The sequence below is a fragment of the Typopeltis vanoorti genome, chromosome 2 (assembly GCF_054136105.1).
Source record: "Typopeltis vanoorti isolate ZY-2024b chromosome 2, IOZ_Tvanoo_1.0, whole genome shotgun sequence".
NCBI classification, from domain to species: domain Eukaryota; kingdom Metazoa; phylum Arthropoda; class Arachnida; order Uropygi; family Thelyphonidae; genus Typopeltis; species Typopeltis vanoorti.
The window spans coordinates 145,183,103-145,207,064 of NC_143550.1; the positions used below are offsets into that span (position 1 = coordinate 145,183,103).

General features: G+C 37.6%; 1 protein-coding gene across 1 annotated transcript in view; it reads right to left on the reverse strand.

The window, feature by feature from the left end:
- Positions 1-23,962, reverse strand: part of nop5 (nop5 ribonucleoprotein) — a 216,245-nt gene that overhangs the window by 169,320 nt on the left and 22,963 nt on the right. The window contains exon 3 of the mRNA XM_090408601.1: positions 9,443-9,495. Within this exon, the coding sequence (XP_090264727.1) occupies positions 9,443-9,495 (53 nt within the window). The remainder of the gene's footprint in view (positions 1-9,442; positions 9,496-23,962) is intronic.

Below are 23,962 nucleotides of genomic sequence, written 5' to 3' on the forward strand. Positions count from 1 at the left end.
CCCATAAAAAAACTGGGGCGGGGGGGGGGGGGGGGGGTTAAGAATCATGCAGTTTTAAAAACGTTTAATTTTCTTGACCAAAAAGCTCTGGAATGACTTTTAATGGGATTATATTGATCAAGTGCATATAATAAACAACTATGTTGTACCAACTAGTTTCAACAACTAAGGCTGTTGGCATCTTCAGGGTACATAACTGATGTAAGGCACTAAAAAGTAAAAAACTGTTACAAACTATAATCAACCGATTCCAATTATATTATGTCTAATCGTTTCTGATCCTTACAACAGATCAACAAGACCTCCAGGAAGAACTATCCCTGATATCAACCAACCTTACCATGAATGGATTTCCCCGAAGACTCGTCCACAAGATACTTTTTTCTGAACCCCGACAAAGACAACAAGATGATATATGTTATATTTCTACCATCGTCATTCCATACTTAGGGACAGTTTCCAATAAGATTGCTAGACTCCTTAGACCACATAAAATAAGAGTAGTCTTTAAACCTACAAAAACGATGCGACAATTCTTAAGATCTTCAAAAGATAGCCATCCTTTCTCCAAATATGCTGGAGTTTGTAACATACCCTGCTCGTGCGGCTTGAATTACACCAGCCAAACTTCAAGGAGCATTGAAATTAGAAAAAAAGAACACATAGGTGACGTCAATAATAACAGAGAAGAAAAATAGAGGTTAGGTTTTCATTTCTCAAGAATGAACCATACCATAGAGTGGGATAGAAGCACAATTCCTTACATGGAGGAGGACTTCTCCTCCCGAATTTTTAAGGAGGCCACAACAGTTGCCCGCTGTATACAAAGCCTTAACAGGAAACAAGGACTAATTTTGCCTGTGATCTAGAAGACCCTTATTAGATCCCTCAACTCGCCAGAACTGAATTATAGTGCCAACTATAGAACGTTCCTAAATAACAACAAGTGATATCATGCACGCTCTATGCATGTATTGTATGCGCTCTGTTCTTTGTTTAATATAGTTGGAATCGGTTGATTATAGTTTGTAACAGTCTTTTACTTTTTAGTGCCTTACATCAGTTATGTACCCTGAAGATGCCAACAACCTTAGTTGGTGAAACTAGTTGGTATAACATAGTTGTTTATTATATGCACTTGATCAATATAATCCCATTAAAAATCATGCAGTTTCTTTATTTGTAATTTCTAGGCCAGACAATAACCTTTTTAAAGAGCCTATGGAGAACTCCGATCTGTGATTTGGTAGCATCATATTCAAATGATAATAAGCATAGCGCTCCTTAAGCACAGAGGTATGTTTGTGTATGTAATCATATTGATTAAGAACTGTGAAGATGGTCTGAAAAGTTCTCAGCCTAACAGTGAAAAAAAAAAAAAAAAGAATTTATAATTTCAAAATTATTTTCATTTTTTAATATAATCTCCTTAAAGACTAATACATTTATACCAACAATGCTGCAGCACCATTATCCCATCCCTGTAATGGTTCTCAGTAAGATCTGGAAAACACCCTTCTACAGATGCAATCATCTCTTGATTCGAAAAAAAAAAAAATGCTGACCAGCGAGGAAGAGACAGAAGTCAGAGGGAGCGAAATCTGGGGAATAGAGTGGATGTTCCAACAATTCATAGTGCAGATTCCTTAATTTTCCCACTGTCAAAACATCTTTGTGGACAGGTGCATTGTCCTGATGAAAGATGATTTTTTTCTTCTGCAAACGGGTCTTTTCTCACAAATTTTTCGTCTAGTCTGGTTAAAAGACCGGAATGATATTCCCCGGTTATTGTTTTACCCTTTTCAAGATAATTAATAAAGAAAATGCCTTTAGCATCCCAAGACAACGATGCCACGACCTTTCCTGCTGATGGAACTGACTTGGTCTTCTTTGGCGCTGAACAATGGGTTTCTGTCTACTGTTTTGACTGCTGTTTGGAAACTGGTATGCAATGGTGAATCCAAGTCTCATCCATAATAATAAATCAATTTCATTCTTGTTAAAACATTCCAAGCACTGTTCAGAGATTTTCATGCGAGTGCATTTTTGATCTGCTGTGAGCAAGCGTGGCAGCCATCTTGCGCAAAGCTTTTTCATTTGCAATTCTTCATGCAAAATGAAATTAAATCAAAGCAAAATCAAATACAAAATGAAGCCATCTCGGGTGAGGTGGAGTCAACCTCATCAAATTCCAGACATGTACTCCCAGGGGGGGGGGGGGGTGTACAGGATATGATAGTACTACATGAAAAACTTACATTGTTACTAACTTCCTATCAACAATTTTCTTCCAAATGAATCAGTTACACGTCAAGACTCCAGCATTATCAGCTCTTATATTTCTTTCTTCCAAGACACTTTTTACTGTATCAATCCATCGATATCTTAGTCTTTTTCCTGCTAACCTGAAAGAGAATACTTATTTTTCTAATCTCTCCTCTCCCATTCTCTTTAAGTGAACATACCACCTCAGATTAGCTCTGCTAACACATTCCTGGATGCTAACAATGTCAAGTGCTTTCCTAATATCCTTGTTTTTAATATGATATTCCAATCTGTTCACTCCACTAATCTTTCTCAGGACTCTCATATCTGTGATCTCTAGTCTTTGGTCAGGTGTTTTATTTCTAGCCCAGATCTCAGATCCATAAGTTAAAATTGGTTTGAACACCAACTTGTATACAGCAAATTTAATGTTTAGACTCATTTCTCTCTTATTGCATATAAATTTATTCAGTTGACTTCCTACCATTCTGCCTTTGATGATTCTGTTGTCTATTTTCATATTTAATTTACCATCTTCACTAAACAGCTGAAATGTTTTACTTGTTCTATAGGTTCTTCATTAACAATTCATTGACTCATTTCTCTCTTATTGCATATAAATTTATTCAGTTGACTTCCTACCATTCTGCCTTTGATGATTCTGTTGTCTATTTTCATATTTAATTACCATCTTCACTAAACAGCTGAAATGTTTTACTTGTTCTATAGGTTCTTCATTAATAACGCACTTGATATTTTCAGTATTTCTTCCTATTTTCATTGTCTTTGTCTTGTATTGTTGATTTTCATACCAAATTTAATACAACACTCATTCAATTTAGTAGACTTGCAATGGATTTATTTAAGAGTATAACATCGTCTGCTACAGAGCTGAGATTAACATCTCCAATTTTGATATTAGGTTTAATACCACTTTCCTTCATAATGTGATCCATATAAATAAGGAGTAACAGAGGGAATAAATGCACATCCTTGTCTGACACCAGATTTATCATCAAACCATTTTCCTGTACTTCCTTCAATTCTATCTGCTGACTTACAACTCGAACAATGAGTATTGCTTGATATAATACCCAACTGACACCATACAGCTGTAGCATTTTGGATAGCTTTTCTCTTGGCACCTGGTCATATGCATTCTGCAGATCTACAAAACTTAAATACAGCCATGATTTCTCAACTATTTGTCATAAAGTGAAAATCTGATCCTGACAGCCTCTATTTGGCCTGAATCCAGCTTGTCCTTCACCAAGCTTCTCTTCCACAATTCTTCTCAACAATTTCTCAGGTATACTGGCATAAATCTTACCAGGAACAATCAGAGAAATAGCTCAGTAATTCTCACATTCAGTTTTATTTCTCTTTTTATATATGGGTACTATGAGAGCTCTACTCCAATCATCTGGAATTTGTCCCTCTGTCTAGGCATATAAATCAATTTTATATATGGGCACTATAAGAACATTTCTGGTCGAATATCATTTACCACCACTGCTTTTCCACATTTCAGGCTTATGATGATGGCTTTTTCTACTGGATTTGTAATCCTGATTGCATGCCTGTTGAGTGTTTTTTGCCACTGTGCAGTCACTAGTTTCATTTAGCAATTTTTCAAAATAATAATTCCATACATCAAGGATATCTTTTTTCTCCAGTTTTCATGTTCACGTTTATCATCTCTAATTCCTTTTACAGCACTCTTTCCTGTATTTCTGAGCCTTTTCAAACAGCCTCCAGAATACACCCTTCTCCTATAGGTAGAGATGACCTGCTAATGCTTCTGCCTGGTATCTCAACTTGGGCCTGGCTCCCACTGAAGAGACCTCAATAAAGGTCGAAACTAGTCTGGGTAGTGGCCCTTCCCTTAATGCATAACATTAGACATATCCGCAAGGAGATGTGTTTTGCATTATAGGAGATACTTAGACAGGAGTTGTTGGTAGCTTGCTCAACTTTGCAACGAGTTGACCTGGTGTTGTACCACCTTACCCCAGTCCTGAAGATACTTTCAGGCGCAAACTTTGTTTGCTCACACTTGGATAAAGGATTAAACCAAATTTATTATTATTACACCCTTCCAGATATTCATTTTCTATGTTCTTGCCAAAGTCTTCCCATGACTTTTGTTTAGCTTTCTTACATTTGTCTCTGTATTCTCTCAGAGCAAAAGCTGGCTTATTTGCAGGAACTTTTGATATGCTTTCTTCTTTTCCTTCACTGCCTCTTTAATTTCCTGTGTCCACCATGGAGTTCTGATTTTTCTATGCTTGCAGACAACCTCACCACATGCCTCTCTGGCTGAATCATTCAATGTTTTCTTCAGGGATTGTCACTGAATCTCCAAGGTTTGGTTCCTGTTCACAAACTCTTTCATTTTTTCTTGAATAATGTTTGATTACTTTAGTCTACAGTTCACATCTGAGAGCTGCTCAACTTTTATTCGCTTTAAAACTTCCTTACATGTTCTTCTTTTCAATATGATATTCAATTTTATCCTGCTCAAGACTAAATGGTGATCACTTCCAATTTCATATCCCCTGTACACTCTAGTGTCGTGCACCAGTGTTCAAATTGGCTCTGTTATCTGATTCATTTTTCCATTTCTATGCTTCAATATCATTCATAATAGTTTAGTGCCTCATGATATTTATCTTCCATATTCTAAAGTCTTCCTATGAGTGTTGTTGAAACTTGTAGAAATCACTTAGCTTTCTTATATTTTTTAAGACACATTAGGACATGGTTGCTAGAAACTCTGAATATGATTTCTTCTTTTTGTGGACTGACTTAATTTTTTTTTTTTTATCCCTGAAAAATAACTTCACGATTCCCATAGCTGAATCAACATTTTCTTCAAATCTGGTCACTTGATCTGCTTGTTTCCTAAATCCCCCTCCCAATAACATCTGTAATTTGAGTCAAAGGAACTCAACTTGCATCCTTATTACAATTTCAAGACATATTTTTCTTTGCAATGCAATAATTATTTTAAAAATTAAATAGATAATTTCCCCTCAAGGGCTCACTCTTACATGTATGGGAGTGGCAAACAGAGGTTACCTGATGTCAGACCATGCCTTACTTAATGTAAGGTATGTGTAGACTCGTGCCACCACCACCACCCTAATGCTATTAGAGTATTCAAAGGCTAGAGGTGAATCTTTCCTATTTTGCTATTTCATTTTGTCTTATGCAGTGGGAGTCTTCCTTCTCTCATAGGTATTGGCCCCACCAAGTAGACTGAAATCCCAACTCACTTGGTCAGCATGGGATGAACTGGGACCAAAACCTCCTCTGCAAACCTACCACTTTTTTCCTTGCAGTGACTTCACTCCAAAATGCAAATATGGTTATGCCTTATGAAACATCTCATGCTGCATCAGTTTTCATGCAGAGAGCAGTGTTCAGCACTTAGGAAGAGGGGGGGGGGGGTCCTGTTTGAGAAGTATATTACAGTCTCTAACAGAAGTCAGTGATATCATGAATGAGGAATACAGAAGATATTGGATTAATCTCAGAGGGGAACTTTATGTTGGTGCGTGGGATTTACAGATGAGCACTCTTGAGATTGTCTATAAAGAGATTGATAGGTATAAAATTGACATCCTGGGAATTACAGAGACCAGGTGGAATGGAGAAGGTCACTTTGAAAGACAGGATGTAAGCTAGTGGTTTACTCAGGAGGTGACTTGAAGCATCACGGGATAGCTGTGATACTGAAGACAGTTCAGGCAAGAAGCTTTCTTGGTTATAAGCCCATTAATGATGGATAATTTCTAACCTGTGAATTGCGGTAGTTTATGCACCCCACACAGATAGGCCTGATGAAGACAGCGAGGAATTGTATGATAACCTATAGTGTTTTGGACTACCTACCAAAGAGAGATGTACATTACATCTTAGGGGATTTTAATGCAAAAGTGGGAAAGGGTATGAGAGTTAGGACTGAGTGCGACATGTTTGATTTAAGTGAGCATCAACAGTAGTGGTGAAAGACTGTTGGAATTTGCCATACTAACAGATTAATATGGCAAATGATAGACCAATACTTGGACAGCTGACATTGATAGGTCAAGGCACCAGATTGATTACATCCTGGTTCTCCAATGGAGGAAGACAAGCATCTCTGATGTGTATACTTGTCCTGGAGCAGACTGTGGTACAATCAGCCATTAAGAGCCAAAGTAAGCCTAAGACTCCAAAACCTTCAAACAGGCACATCCCACCAGACTGGATGTCAGAGTAATTCCTAGTGGGTTTACGGAAGAAAGAAACCTGGTTGGATGATCTTTTGGAGACTAGTGAGGAGAACTCATTTGAAATGCTTTGGGAAGGAGTCAAGGTTATAATATAATATACAGCCAAGAAGTATCTTCACCCAATTAGAAGACCCAAGAGGCTCATGGATATGAGAATCAACATGGGATCTAATCGAAAGAATACAGAGAAACAACGAGACACGGGAACTAAAGAAGGCAAGAGATTACACAAGACAAGAGAAAAGTCAGAAGAGCCATCAGGCAGGAAAAGGAAAAATTTTACACTAATAAATATGAAGAGATAGAATTTCAAATGAGAATGAATGATTATAACAAGGATATTTTGTTTAGTTTGTGACCTAAAGCACAAGTTTAAGCCCAAATCGAATGTCATCAAAGACAGAAATGGAGCAGTACTAACAGAAGAACTGGAAATCAAAAACAGATGAAAGAATACTGTGAGGAACTGTACAAAGAGTGGATAAAGAAAATTCTCACCAGGAGAGGAGCTCCTCCAAAAAAACAATAAGAGTGTTTCACAGATTGATTACAAGGATATGGGAGACAGGATCATGGCCTAGAGACTGGAAGAAGTCGATTTTCATACCACTATATTTAGTACACATACCTTAAGTCGATTTTCATACCACTACATAAAGTACACATACCTTACTTAATGTAAGGTATGTGTAGACCGGTGCCACCCCTAATGGAGATATCAAGGCTTGCAAGAACTATTAGCTGAATATCTCATGCAAGCAAGATTTTATTGAAGATCATGCTAAATAGGATTGAGGCCAAAGTTGAAGCAGAGATGTCCGAGGAAGAAGCAGATTTTAGGAAAGTAAGGGTACCAGAGATCAGATCCTTTGCCTTAGACAGATCATAGAAAAATGATAAAGAATTTAGACTCCAGTCCGCACGGTTGGCATAGTGGCTGTCCGCTTCGCAACTATATGCCTGGGGAAGGAGAGTCCTAGGTTCGATTTCAGTCGGCAACGCAAGGAGCTGAAGGATCTTGCTCAGTCATAGCCAAGTTAGCCGGTCTTGGATGTGGACAGTAGGGTTTTTTCCTCCTGCAAAGCAGTCAAACCGGCCTTGAGAACTCAACATTACAGGGCATAGGGTTGACCTTGACCACCTTATCCTGTGAACAGTTTGAGGTTCGATGATTTAGATGGTCAAGGTCAACCCCTTTTACCTTGCGGTGTCAAGGGTTAAGAGGGAAAGGAAGATGAGATGAATTTAGACTCCCTCTGGTAATGTTTCTTAGACTACTCTAAAGCTTTTGACTGCATTCAGCATGTGAAACTGTGGGAAGTAATGAAAAGAATGGGTTTTACTCAACACACTATCACATGGATAGCCAACTTGTACAGGAAGCAAGAAGCCATAAAAATAAGGTGTTGGATTGACTGATTGGCTTCAGGTTGGAAAGTGAGTTAGGCAAGGATGTTTACTTTCTCCTCACTTGTTTACTACATATGCTGAGGACATCATGTATAAAGTATTGAATGAGCTCAAAACAGGAATTAGGATAGGTGGTATATTGATCAGTAATCTGAGGTATACTGATGATGCCATACTCCTCTGTAATAACAAAGAACTAGGACAAATTCTTGATAAAGTTAACAAGATCAGAGGTTTTCAACAACAGAGGAGTTCAACTCAATCCTACCAAGACAAAGATTATGGTTCTCAAAGGAAATACAAAGAGAGAAGCTCTTGAGAAACAAGTGTACCAATCAGTTTGACTACCTGGGATTCATTATTAATGCGAAGAATTGCTGTTCAGAAGATTTCAGAAAAAGATTAGGAATGGCTAAAACAACAGTCAGAGACTTGTCTAAAATATGGAAGAATGGATGGATCTATCTTCATGGAAACAAAGTTGAGGATTCTGAATGCAGTTGTTTTTCCAACAGCGACTTATGAAGGTGAGAAGTGAAACCTAAAGTCAGATAAGAAAAGAATAGCTGCTTTTGATACGTTGTGTTACAGAAGGTTGTTGAGGATATCATATACTGAAAGGTAGACAAATAGATGGATGCTAGAAAGGATTGGCAGAACTTTAAAGATTATTGAGAAAAAAGTTGAAATACTTAGGACACATTGCAAAGATGGAAGGGATAGACTGTCAATGAGATGGATGGGGATGTCTGAAGTGAATGATCTTCGAAAAGTTGAAGCCTCCAGAAAAGCATACAAGACCACCTGGTGTGGCACATCACCGAGCATTTGAGTGACCATAAGGCATCTGTTGATGTCCAATGAATAGATGGAAATTAAATAGGTGTTTACTTCCTATTTCAAATTCTGTATACACTCTTGTATACTAAACAAGTCATGAAAGTACCAATGGGAAGGTATCCACAATAAGAATCAAAATTTATTTCTTGTATGTTTTCTCAAACAATTTATGTCTATTTGAATATGGTGTCAATAATGACTGAGGTATCTTTCGTATTTCATGGGGAATACCCAGTGTTGTGTAGAGTTACTAGGTATTTATTCCTGGGTTTGATGATGTACAAAAAAAGAAGGAATGCAGTCCTTTCCAATTGCTCTCATTTCTTTCTCTATCTTTTGAATGTTTCTCCCATTCCTTTCAATACCTTCTTTCAGAATTGTTTCTTTCTTTTTATCTAACAACAGTTTAATTTAGTGTTTAACTATGTAACAGCTACTCCTAACCTTCAAGTAGCATAAAAATTTTAAGTTTTTGTTTTTCTTATTCATTATCCTTTTTTAAATATAATACAAACATAAAATTTTCAGCTACATTCTTGAAAGTTATTTTCTGCTGTTGCTACTAAAGAAAACTTAATAGCTCTGGTGGTGAGCTATTAGCTATTATGGCTGTTCATAATATAAGAAAAACGTTTTACTTAACATACCTTGCAGTGCTTCTGTCATGTCCTGAAACTTTTCAAAATGTTTCAACTTCAGGCTGCCAAAAATGAATACACATTATCCAGATATAATTAAACAGGAGAAAAAAAAAATCTAGAGTATACTAACCAATCAGTAAAACTAACATGCAATGAAAGATATGTATAAATTAATCATAACAATCACATAACTTACCATACATGTCAATCTAATGTAAGGAAGGGCAAAACTAATTATGAGAAAAAGCGAACGAGTTCTTTCACTATCTGGCAAGTAAAAGAAGGAATGAATATCGAAGAATAACGTTAAAAAGCAATGATTGTGGGAAGCAAACCAAATAGTTGAATTACTGAGTGAGCATTTTTATAAGGGTGTACTGCCTCAGTGATGATGTTGAAATGTCAAATGTGATATTGACTGATGGGAGAATAAAGTTGAAGAAATAGAGGTGCTTGGAATATTGCAGAGCCTCAATGCAAACAGTCATTGGATTGGATGGCATATTGGCTCATGCATTGCAAGAATGTACAAAGGAATTATCAGCTCCTCTGTCAAAGCTGTTTAAACCTCAGTATTAGGAAGGTGCCAATTGAGTGGAAAGAGGACAAAATAGTTCCAGTGCATAAAGGAGGCTCCAACAAAACAGACAGCAAATTACAGGCCAATCAGAATCTCAATAGTGGTGGCTAAGGTATTAGTCCTCAAAAATTAGTGAAAGACAGAATTCAGGACGAAGTGTAAAAAAAAAAAAAAAAATGATATTTTATAAGGATCAATTTAGTTTTGTGAAAGGTAGGTCTTGCCTTGGTAATTTGATAACTTTTTTTAATAATAAAGTGACAATGGAGATGGATAAGGGAAATGGCCACTCAGTGATACTGCTGGCTTTGCAAAGGCATTTAACAGGATACCACATAGAACTGTTGCATAAATTGGAGCAAACAGAGATGGGTATGAATCTGGTGAATCGGATTAGAGGATGGCCTTATCAGAGTGGTTTATGGAGGAGTTTTAGGTGACTAGTAGTACCACAGAGCTCAATACTTGGTCCTCTGTTGTTTAATTTCTACATCAATGATTTGATGGGAAATATTCACACGGTATAAAAATGGATAAATTTTTGAACAGATGACTGTGGAATGCAGTCATTACTGATGATGATGCAAAATAGGAGTAAAATTTTTACCCATACTGCTCGTCTGTTTGCCATTCTAAACGGTTGGCAATCAGACTAGCAGTATGGGCAAAGGTAAATGGCTGCCAGTTTAATGTGGCCAAGTCTAAGATGATGCACTCTGAAAAGAGATAACTGAACTGCAGGAAAGCGAGTCCAGGGAGTTGAAGTTTATAGGAGATATTGCAAAGTTAGCCAAAACAACACATCAGATTACATCAGTGTTTCAAGTTTCTTTCATGTGTGCCCAATTATTTAATATTAGTTTTGTCCCCCCGCCTGCAGTTTTTTGTGTCACTGTACTGATAAAACCCATAAAAGTAGCAAAAAACTAGGAATTAATTAAAATTTTTAAATAGTCATACAAATTTAAGACCGTCATCATATCTTTCAAAAATTGTATAGATCTGGCATCACCACACAGACTGTTGAATCATATTGGACTTTTGGAAACATTCGCAATTGCATCACGGGAAGTTTCGAATGTTCTGAAAATATTTCTGCGAGTATAAATAAGGCTTGAAATGGCAAGACGGCAGTAACAATGCAACAGTAGAAGTCGATGGTCGGCGTTATTTTACTCCTATTCGCAACGACTGTGATACACGGCATAAAAATGGATACATTTTTAAAGACATAAGCAGACATCTGATGACTGTGGAGCACCAACATCAACAAATTCAGGTTCACAGAATATCTGTTCGAAAGTAAAATCAAGAAAGAATGCAGCAGAATATTTAGATTTCGGTTTTACATATACTGAAGTAAATGATGAAGAAAGACTACTGTGTATGTTATTTGTTTGAAAATTTTGGTGGCTGATAGCATGAAACGTATAAACCTAAGACATTTGGAAACACTTCATAAGGAGTATATTAGCAAACCTCAAGGTCTTTGCTACCAAACTGAAATGTTTTGAAAAGCAAAAATCTAGCATTAAAAAAGCTTTGTCTGTAAAAAAAAAAAAGCTTTACTAGCTTCTTACAAAGTTGATATATAAAATAGCTAGGTGCAGAAAGCCCCACACTATCGGAGAAGACCTGATTTTGACAGCTGTGATTGATATTGTGGAAACTATGCTTGGAGAAAGTTTTACTAAACAACTATGGTGCATACCTCTATCAAATGATACTGTTGCTTGGTGAATATATGCAGCAACAACTTTTGTCAAAGCTTTGTGACCAATTATTCTTAATGCAGCTTGACGAGGCAAGAGATAGCAACAAGGATTGACAATTAATTATTTATGTTCGATTTTGCAATGAATTATCAGCAGTTGAAGAGTTATTATTTTGGCAACCAATAGAAAAAAGAGCCACAGCACTTGATTTGTTGAAAATATCAGACGCTTTTATATGCAAGGCAAACATACAGTGGAAAAATTGTGTTGGAATTTGCACTTATGGTCTCGAGTTATGTCTGGAGAGTTTAAAAGTTTACAAGCCCTTCTGAGAGAAAAATCCCGACAATGTATGATTCATACAGAAGCTCTTGCTGCAAAGGAAATGAGTCCTGGTCTAAACACATTGCAAGTGTTTTTTTATCGAAAATAACCAAACGGAAACCTTAACAGTGAGTGCTGAGGAATACTTCAGTACAACCTGTAAGTACTTATAGTGTATTAAATCAGCCACATGTAAGCGTTGACGATGCCTACCGTACACAGCAAAGCTGGTGGCATCAAAAGACAACAGCGAACGAGCACCACGTGTCTCACCAGCACAGTGCCGTAGACAAACCTATTACGTGCTGCAGCTGCAAAACTAGTGTCACAGACAGAAAAAAGGGCATATTCTGCGAGTTCTGTTGCCACTGGCTGCACGCTTCCTGCATGAAAATAGAAGAAGCTGTGCAAAAGCTACTTATTGAACTTACCAGCCATTCTTCTGTTCGATGTGCCTCCCTTTGGTAAAACAACTTCTGAAACTTTTACCTCCAAAATGCGCGCAGTTGAAGCTAGGCTAGAGTAAATTGAAAACCAGTGCAATGCAAGCTCTACTTCACCAGCAAAAGAACTTCGCGATCTAATCGCATCAGCGGTAAACGACTTGATGGAGGCCAAACACAAAAAAAACTCAATGACATCATTTTGAACTTCCTGGCGGAAAACAGAAAATCATTACAAGAGGACATCAACAAACTAGCTGAAGAATGCAACATCGATCTTAAGAATATCGTCAGGTGCCATCGTTTCGGGCCTATAAATAAAAGGAAGCATGGAACGAACTTTCTGCACCTAGTAAAAGTGATTTGCGACATGCCGACAAGCACATCAGAAATAATATCAGCGATCAACAACAGGTTCAAAGATACCTGTCCCCAATCGCACACATGTGCACAACGAGACCTATCATTTGCACAAAAGGAACAAAGACGCCAGCTTTGAAGACAACTCGAAGAAAAACGTCAAAATGATGACAACAGTTGGATCATCGACTACAGACAAGAAACTGGTAAAAAAACCAAGTGATGCCACTAGCAGCCACCACGGAGACCAGCATATGAAATGTGCAAGACACATGCGGTCCAACACGACTCACAAAACCGTACGCATCCACTTCACCAACATCCGTGGCCTAAACTACAACCTGAATAGTGTCCACTACTACCTACCAAACCCCACCTACTTTTCCTGGTAGAAACTCAAATCTCACCTCCTCCCAGCACCACTTATCTCAACCTTCCAAACTACTCACTCTTTAACAACTTTTGTCCTAAGGGTGGTGTCTATGCATACATCTGCTCTGACATACCTTGCCAGAGAGCATCCAACCTTGACCTTCTTTGGCTGAAAATATCCCATCCCCCACTCAGTCCAATTCATCTGCTATCTCTATAGCTCCCATAACACAACCAACCACCCTGAGCTCTTTAATTTCCTCTCCCTAAAAATCGACTTTCTCCAATCCCACTTTCCCAACAGCAAAATCATCCTCCTAGGAGATTTTAACACCCACAACACTAGCTGGCTTTCCTCCTCTAGTTGTACAGATCTTGCAGGCAGAGATGCTGAAACATTTGTCATCACTAACGACCTTACACAACTTGTCCAGATGCCAACTAGAATAGCAGATAACCCAAACACCCTAAATCTCTTCCTCACCAATGACCCCTCCAAATACACAGTGAAAGTAGTGAGCCCCCCTGGGCAACTCTGACCACAACCTAGTACTCATCTGCTCCCCCATACAAGAGTGGTTTGGCACTATAACAATGCCAAGTGGGACAGCCTCCACAACTTCTATGACACATTTCCATAGTTGGACTATTGCTTCTGGCCTTCCAACTCAAACATATGCACCGAGCTTATTACCAAACTAATCCTCACCAGCATGAATACATACATTCCACACAGCACACTGAACTGTCATTCCCTAACGAAACCCTGGTTCTCCAAAAGATGTGCCAAGGCTGTAGAGATGAAACACCAAACATACCACAACTGGCTGAAATCAAGAACCTCATCCTCCTCCAAAGTTTACACCAAAGCCCGTAATAGACGCAAAAAAACAATCAACGCTTCCAAAACAGAGTTCGAAAGAGCAAAAAGCAAGAAACCAACAGCCTGTCCAAACAGCAGTCGAGCCTTTTGGTCTCTGGCCAAAGCAATTGGCCATAACTTCTGCCCAACACTATTCCCAACCCTATCATACCCAGATGGCTCTACTGCCACCCACAGAAAAAGCCAATCGTCTGACTTCATACTTTGCTTCAAATGCATGCATAACTGATGATGGTAAATGTCCCCTAACCATTCCAGACACCCAACATACAATGCCCACTATATCCTTTTGCCAGGATGAGATCAGAAAAATACTGTCCATATTAGACACAAAAGTCTCCGGTCCCTGATGGCATTCCCCCAATTGTTCTGAAAGTTTGTGCCCCAGAACTGACCCCTATCCTATGTCACCTATATATACTCTCTTACTCCACTGGAATCTATCACACAAACTGGAAATTGGCCTATATTCAGCCCATTCCCAAGAAGGGAGACAAGTCACTGCCATCCAATTGCTGCCCTATCTTGCTTACCTCAGGCCTGTCAAAAGTAATGAAAAAAATAATCAATTCCCAACTCCTACACTATCTTGAAGACACTCGTCAAATAAATGACTGCCAGTATGGATTCTGCCACTGCTGATCAACAGGAGATCTACTCACATATGTCACCCATCTCTGGACAAATGCTATGAAGAGGTTTGGCGAATCTCAAGTGGTTGCACTAGATATCTCCGAAGCCTTTGGCCGGGTATGGCACAAAGGCCTACTAGGCAAACTACCATCATTCGGTCTGACCCAGGACTTCTAGTTGGATTGCCAGCTTTCTGTGTGGATGCACACTGTGTGTGATGATGGACGGCTCCCTATCCTCTCACCATTCAATTAATGCTGGGGTCCCACAAGGTTCTGTCCTCTCACCAACCCTCTTCCTGCTATATATCAATGACCTACTGCAACTGACTTCCAACCCAATACACAGTTTTGAAGATGACAGCACACTACACTCCTCGCATTTGATAAGCTGCATGCTGCACAACTCACCTCAACCTACAGAACATCAACCACCACCACCACCACCACCACCACTCTCAACTCCGATCTCCAAGCCATCCTACAATGGGGGTTCGGATAACCTCATTAATTTCAATGCCAATAAAACCCAGTTCTGTACTATTTCCCATAAAAAATAACCATTTTTTCCCAGTATCCTTTTTGACGATACCCAAATTTTCAGACAGTTTGAGATCTCGCTTCTTGGAATCACCCTGACATCAAACCTCTCCTGGCATAAACATATCACAACCATTGCATCCTCAGCCTCAAAAAAAAACTAGGATTTCTCTTTTGCTCAAGCAGTTACTTCACTCCCGAACAGCTATTAACATTATACAAATCACAAATCCGCCCAGCTATTGAATACTACTCCCACATATGGGGTGGGGAACCCCTAAATGCTCTCTCAGTACAGAAGAGAGCAATTACTTATCAATGATCCATCCCTTTACCAACTCTCTCCCCCCACTTTCACACAGACGTATGGTTTCTGCAGTATGTATATTCTACAAATATTTCCATGGGAAATGCTCATCCAAAATAACATCAATAATTCCTCCACTCAGTACTAAGCTCATTGGAACATGTGCAGCTGCTGCACAACATCCCTTCACAGTACACCTAGAAACAAACAGAACAAGTTTCTTTTCCTCTTCCTTCATCCATGTAACTGCTGCACTGTGGAACAGTCTCCCACCTGCTGTGATTCCCAAGAAATACAATCTAAAGTCATTCAAATCAAATGTAAGCAAATTCCTCCTTTCCCCAACCCTCTACCCATACACGGTACATACTATAGGTTGACCAACCAACCTCCTGTGTATGGGTTCAACATAAAAAAAAAATTCTGTTAACAGTTATAACTGTGATAAATTATATAAAAATGAGACCCTTAAAATCAAGACAATTTTCTGAACTTTGCAAAGACATGGCTGGAGCGGAACATTTAGCATTTCTATTTTGCTGCAAGACAAGATGGTTATCACAGGGAAAATGTTTGCAATGCGTTTATGAATTAAGAGACGAAATGGCAATCTTCTTGGAAGAGGAAATTCACAAAGAAGCAGAGAAGTTTAGAAACCACTTATATGTAATAAAATGGGCTACTTGGTGGACATATTCGAGAAACTAACTATAGTAAGCCTGCAACTCCAAAAGATGAATGACAGAGTTAATGCTTTTTTGTAAAAAAACCAGAGTTACTGAACAAAAAGGTAAAGCAACAAAAATTAGAAATGTATGCAAATGTGGATGAATTTATCAAAACCTACATGACAGAAGAGCTACATAAGGTTTTATTTGTAACTATTGAAAATCATTTTAAAATGTCGACGAAGAATTTCAGATACCATCTCAAATTACCCCTGAAGGTTCTCAATTGAAGAAGACTTCAAGCAGCAATATCAAAAGACAATTTGCATCTAACTCACTGCTTGAATTTTGGGCCAGTGTTGATGATGAATTTTCTGCACTAAAGAGCTTTTCATGCACTTTTGCCATTTCCAACAACTTATCTTTGTGAAATCAAGTTTTCTGGAGTGGCTGCCTTAAAAACAAAATATAGATCTCAGTTAAATATAGAAAGAGAACTAAGAGTGTCAATTTCCAATGTATCACCATCATATTGAAAAGCTTTGCTCTGCAACACAGGCACAAGGAAGCCATTAATTTTTAGATTCATTGTTATTGTTTAGTTTTAATTAGTTGCTCAGCATATTTTGCAATATTGATATGTTCCTGTAAGTGCGACTAGTTTATTCCATACAGTGGATTTTATACATTTTAGTTTCAGAGTGTATTTTATGTTTTTATGTCAATAGTTTCATTAAATGTTCCCCCCCCCCAAAAAAGGGGGGGGCACACCCCATAGGTTGAGAATCACTGGATTACATGGTTGTTGAAGAACACACTAACAAGGAAGGATAGAGAAGTTATGTTCCCCATTATAAGGTTAGTGTGCATATTTGGTCACCTGGATTTTGTGGGGATGAAGAAGATCCAGAGGAGCGTGACAAAGATTTTGGCAGGTCTATGGAGTGCTCTGTATGAGAATAGATCGAAGGTCTGTGGGCATCAAACTACTTGATAGGTGAAAAAAGAAGAGACATTATAAAAGAATATAAGTTATTAATCTCCCTACTGACGAAGTGGATGAAATAGTGAGACCGAATTGCATGTTATCAATGAATTCTTCTTATCCATGTTATTCAATGGGTGTTACAGAATCTTATCCAGATTTAGATTGATGTCTATAGACATCATGGCTGTTTGAGGGGGGGGGGGGTAGGATTGACAATGAAGACTTTTTTCAGTACATGACTAAAAAGGAGAAAACAAGGGGTCACCTGTGGAAACTGTAAGAGTATAGTTAGCAAGGGTTAGGTCTAGATTTTTTGCTTGGAGTGCAAATGGATTGCTAGAGGCAGTTGTAAGTGCTTCATCAGTGAATGAGTTTAAGGAGATGTACGATATGTATTTTAATCTTAGTATCTAATGTAATAGGTTTATGAGTTTCTTTTTCACTGGAAGCAACTGTACCCTTACTTTGATTTTTACTTGCCACTAATAATGATAAAATAATATCACAGTGAATCAGCACACCAAAAGACACCTGCAGAATATATTCCAGAAGAGAGATATTTGCTAAATAGATTAGTATTCTTTGATATTTTCCACACTCTTTCTGCATATATTTCTTTGGCCACCACCATTCCATTGTAAAATCTCTCATGATATGTAATTATGTAACTTATGCTCACTGTCATATGATTTTTAAGAGGAATGCACTTAGAGAAATTTTTTTCTTAATAATCTTGTAATTTTAATAACTTAAATGAGCCTTTGTTAAAATAATGTGCCACGTGATGTCATCATGCAACGCTGTTAACTCATGTCTAATCACTAACAATTTTCATAAATTAAAATTTCCAGACGCATGAAGAATGATGCCAGCATGTCTGAAGGTCAATACATGACCATGTATGGAAAGAAACGCGTGCATGTGTACAACAAAAGTCTGGGTGCATATAAGACAAGCCATCAAGAAAGATTTTTGTCATAGGTTTCTCAAGCCTTCTCTCATCTCGGTCAGCCGTCATGTAAGGTTCGTTTTCCGCAATCGGAAGAAGCATAGTTTGTCTTAGGATTTTTTATTTCTTCTCTTACCTGGGTCTGCTGTTGGTAATCTAAAGAGAAGCATCATAGGCATCATAGTGCATGTGTACAACAAAAGTCTGGGTGCATATAAGACAAGCCATCGAGAAAGATTTTTGTCATAGGTTTCTCAAGCCTTCTCTCATCTCGGTCAGCCGTCATGTAAGGTTCGTTTTCCGCAATCGGAAGAAGCACAGTTTGTCTTAGGATTTTTTATTTCTTCTCTTACCTGGGTCTGCTGTTGGTAATCTAAAGAGAAGCATCATAGGCATCATAGTGCATGTGTACAACAAAAGTCTGGGTGCATATAAGACAAGCCATCGAGAAAGATTTTTGTCATAGGTTTCTCAAGCCTTCTCTCATCTCGGTCAGCCGTCATGTAAGGTTCGTTTTCCGCAATCGGAAGAAGCATAGTTTGTCTTAGGATTTTTTATTTCTTCTCTTACCTGGGTCTGCTGTTGGTAATCTAAAGAGAAGCATCATAGGTTTTTGAGTCTTCTATTTGGGTCTGCTGCCACGTGAGAAGTACTGTTTAGATCATCTCGCTAAGAAAGAGCTGTACACTGCCACCATGTTAAGAGTCCTATAGGGCAAGGAATAACTGTCAGCTCGGACAAGGAAGAAATTTAGTGGGAAATCAAGAACGAGCCAACAGACAGAAAGAAAGACAAACAGCATTAACGTGTGAACAAAAGATTCATGCAAAAGGCAGAGTACTGAACAAGAATGTATATCAAGTGTGTGTCTGTTTATGAGATAATGTATATTGATGTTGAATTAGGCTAACACAAGGCATGCCTTATTGTCAGTTAATATATATGACTGGCAAGTTATGCAAGATCGTGAATTACAAGGGTGGTCTGAAAAGTTCTTGGCCTCGACCATAGATGGCAACACTATTGGCAAGTTTTTTTTTTCCTAAGTTGATACATCTGTCATAAGCATCAATGTAAAATTGCAAGTCATTCTATCACGTATTTTTTTTTTATACAGCTGTTTGAAGCAAAAGTGTTGTCTGTATTCCTTGAAAGGGATAAAATTCAGTATCGTGCGGTTTTAAAATTCTTTGTAAAAGAAGGTTTAACACCAAAAGAAATTCATTCGAAGTTCATAAAAGTTTATGGGGCACTCTTCTTCATTTTCGACAATTAAGAAATGGACTGCCAAGTTTAAACATGGCTGTACCAGCCTTGAAGATGATCCATGTGAAGAACGCCCAAAAAGTGTAACAACACCAGAAATCACTGATCAAGGACACGATATGGTAATGGATGAATGGTGAGTCAAAGTGCATGAAATTATTGAGACTATAGGCATTTCAGAAGAACGTGTAAGATATATTTTGTATGAAGAATTGCAAATGAAAAAGCTTTGCGCCAGATGGGTGCCGCGCTTGCTCACAGCAGATCAAAAATGTACTCGCATGAAAATCTCTGAACAGTGCTTGGAGCGCTTTAACAAGAATAAAATTGATTTTGTACATCAATTTATTTCTATGGATGAGACTTGGATTCGCCATTACACACCAGAATCCAAACAGCAGTTAAAACAGTGGACACAAGCCAGTGCCAAAGAACACAAAGTTCGGTTCTATCAGCAGGAAAGACCATGGCATTGGTGTTTTGGGATGCTAAAAGGCATTTTGTTTATTAATTTATTATCTTGAAAAGGGTAAAACAATAACCAGGGAATGTTATTCCAATCTTTTAACCAGACCAGACGAAAAAATTTGTGAGAAAAGATCCGGTTTGCAGAAGAAAAAAATCACCATTCATCAGGACAATGCACCTGCCCACAAAGATGTTTTAGCAATGGGAAAATTAAGGGATCTGCACTATGAATTGTTGGAACATCCACCCTATTCCCCAGATTTAGCTCCCCCCCCACCCCCATAAAGCACCGTATCTCTCCTGTGGTGTCCAGAGCACTCCCGTGTCGGCCCTTGAAAATCTGAGGGGAGAGAGTGTGATTTTTGCTCCGGACCGTACTCATATCCGCAGAAGGTCTGCAAGGTGAACAGCCTCTAGTCGATAGAATAATCTCTTCCCAAAACTGAAACACTTCTTCGTTAGCATTTTTCTTCGAATCAAGAGGTGATTTCAGCTGTAGAGAGGGGAGGGTATTTTGCAGATCGTACTGAATAACACGACAGGGATCGGATAATGGCACTGGAGTATTGCTGGAATAAATGTATTAGTTTTAAGGGATATAATGTTGAAAAATAATTTTTGAAATTATAAATTCGTTTTTTCATTGTAAGGCCGAGAACTTTTCAGATCATCCTCGTAGCTTTAAAGGAAAAAAATTAGAAATCCTTAAATTAGGAAGAATTGTAATGAAATTGTACATATATGTTAACGTGAATCATTCTGTAAATATTCCTTTTTGATTTAATTAAATGGTTTGTGAACAACACATTGGACTGATTCTGTGAATGCATTATCCTAAAAAATGTGAACCTGTATAAGATAGATGTTTATGTAGTTTATAATTAAACCACAACTCATTTAATGATTAATATAAGCATGGAATACAAACGATATTTGCTTTGTCTTTGGTTTAAAATCTTATAATCTCGCACTCAATATAGTGTCTAACTGGCGCAGTCGTAAAATAAATAAATTTGTTAGACTATAGAGCGTGAGAACATAGGATATAGTAAAATAGATAGATGGCGGCAGTCGTCTATTCCTGAATATTAAGTAAAGAAATTAAAGACATTTAAAGAACATTTATTTTTAAAACACAGTTACTTTCCTCTAATTCACACACAAAACACAGGCAGCTGCTGGTCAACACCATATACTGTGCAGTTCCAGACTTACCAAATTAACTTCTCATCCTCTTCCTTCACTCATTTTTTTTTTTTTTAAATGAAGTACCCTTCTAAAAGAGAGAGAGAGAGAGAGAGAGAGAGAGAGAGATTGGTTAACTTATAATATGCTAGTACTGTGGATAGGCAAGAAGAAAAACATGTTTACATCTGCACTCCATGTCTTTTGGAACAGTCTTCTCCATAGAGCTTTTTCTCTATGCATACAATCTCAACATATATACAGGCTACACATTACTTGATGTAAAGTTCTGCTTACACCAATTGTAGAGTTTTGAACAGCTTTTCTCTTGGTACCTTGCTATATTCTCATAATTTCTCAACTATTTCTCTTAAAGTAAAATCTGATCACAACTTCCACTTGGACAATTTTTGCACCTGCATAACCCTTATCCAGAACACTCAGTAGGAAAATACTTTGTACCAATATACAAAAAAGAGAAATGAAACCATGTAAGAATTTCAAAGGAAACAGTAAAAACTTTACTCCAATATGGAATTCTACCTTCTAAGCAACTGAATTATGTGGTGAAGCACTCGTAAAAACTTTTATCTCTTTATTTGAGCATTTCTGATAATAAAAAATCTACCAGCACCTTTCCATATTTCAGATGGCTTTTTCCACTTCAAATAATGAACTATTATTATTATATGGGCATCTCCATGGAGTCAGTAGACACTGCAAGAGAGACCCAAATTATCCACTCAATATCGGTCATACCTCTTCTTGAACCTCATTGATAAACAAAGCACTTACAATGGAGTCAAGCAATGCTTTCCATTCATTCACCACTCTCCAAGCAAAAAAATCTAATCCTCAAACCCTTGTAAACCACACACACTTAATTTCCAGGAATAAACTCTTGTTCTTCAACCACTAGTCTTACTGCAAAAATATTTCCCTTGCATCAATCCTATAAAAACCTTTTAGTAACTTAAATGTTTCTATCATATCCACCCTTCTCTGCCTATCAACTTCTGTAAAACCACAAACTCTCAATCTACAAATGTAGGGAGCATTCCTTCCACCACTCACCAACCTAGTCACTTGCCTCCGAATCTTTTCTACCACTTCCTCATCTCCAACGAATCAAATCCAGGCAACCAGACCTGAGCATCATAGTAATCCAAATGTGAATGCATCGATGTCTTATAAAGCATTCATTTTAGACAAATTATGGATTCTACGACCGTATTATAAATCTGGAGTATAACATAGAGGTATAACAGGGTGGGCCCTGGAGTATATACTCCAAGGTCACCCTGGAATATACACCGTATTCATTGCACCTGTATTGCCCAATATAGGGGAAACAGGAAAATTCCTATCAGAAGGAACATAAATGACACGTTAAATATAATAACTATGGTCAAGCTGGCCTTTCTGATCATGCCCTGTACACTTTACATAGAATTGACTGGAAAGCACCTGTTGTTTACATCATACCAAGACATGGTATGAACATAAATTTAAGGATGTCTACAAGATTCTTATCAATCACCCTAATCTTAACAATAATGAGGGTCTAAGCATCCCAAGAATATGGAAGGCACATATTCTACCCACTTAACCTTTCTCCCTAAGAGTTAATTATAAATAGGACCATGGATAATCCAGGATCTTAAATTTAATATAACAATTGTCATGTTAAATAAGGACATCATTTTTACTATAATAAAAGTATATATGAAAGAATGTGTTCTCTGATGTTGTCTTAAATAGAATATAGCTTTGATGTAGTTATTTTCATTTATTTATTTTAATTTAATTTTATTTTCACTAGAGGTCAGGCCAGTAAAATAACCGTTAATCAAATCATTGTCTTTTTAGCATAATGTGTGAAATGTAATTTAGCTTGTCTCTATATGTGTATGTATACTCCAAATGATGACCTTAATAAATATGAAGATTGAAAAAACATAGGGTCGTAGAGTCCATAATTTGTCTAAAATGAAATGTGATCAGCTTGTAAAGAGGAATAAAACTTGTTTATCTCTGCATGTTAGTGTGTTCTTCAATAAACCCAAGTAATCCTATGAGTTATCTTGGACATCTTATCAATATGCTCTTTCAATTTCAACTCTTTATCCACCAACACTGCCAAATCCCTAGCCTCATTAATCTCTTGGAGTACAGTTTCATCGATGTAGTACACAGCTTGTAAACTTTTAATCCTAAAATGCATAACTTCACACTTTTCCACAACAACCATTACCTTTTGCCCATATTGCTAGCTTATTTAAATCATAATGCAGGCTCTCTACATCAGCTTAATTATTATGTTACCCAGTTTGCATCATTAGCAAACAACTGAATATTTCCCTTATTAAGTTATTTCCTATATCATTTATGTACAAATTAAACAATAATGGTCCAAGTACAGAGCCTTGCAGCACACCATAAGTCACCTGCTTCATCCTGGATTCTACTCATCCACACACTACATTTTGGCATCTTATCTGTCCATGAGCCATTTTCGTATGCACATCAACAGTTTAATATCCATCCCCATTTGTTCTAATTTGCATAACAGTATTCCATGGGGTATCCTATACTATCAAAAGCTTTAGCAAAATCTTAAGAGTATCACTGTGTAGCCACTCCTCATGTCAAACTCAGTTGTCACTATTATAAAAAGTTAATAAATTACTGAGGCAAAACCAACCTTTAACAAAACCATGTTGCCCCTATGGAGTATCATATTCTTTTCCACCCGTTTCTGGATTCTGTCTTTAACCAACTCTTCCAATACTTTCACCACCACTCCTGAAATGGTGACTGGTCTGTAATTTTCTTCTGCAGTCTTA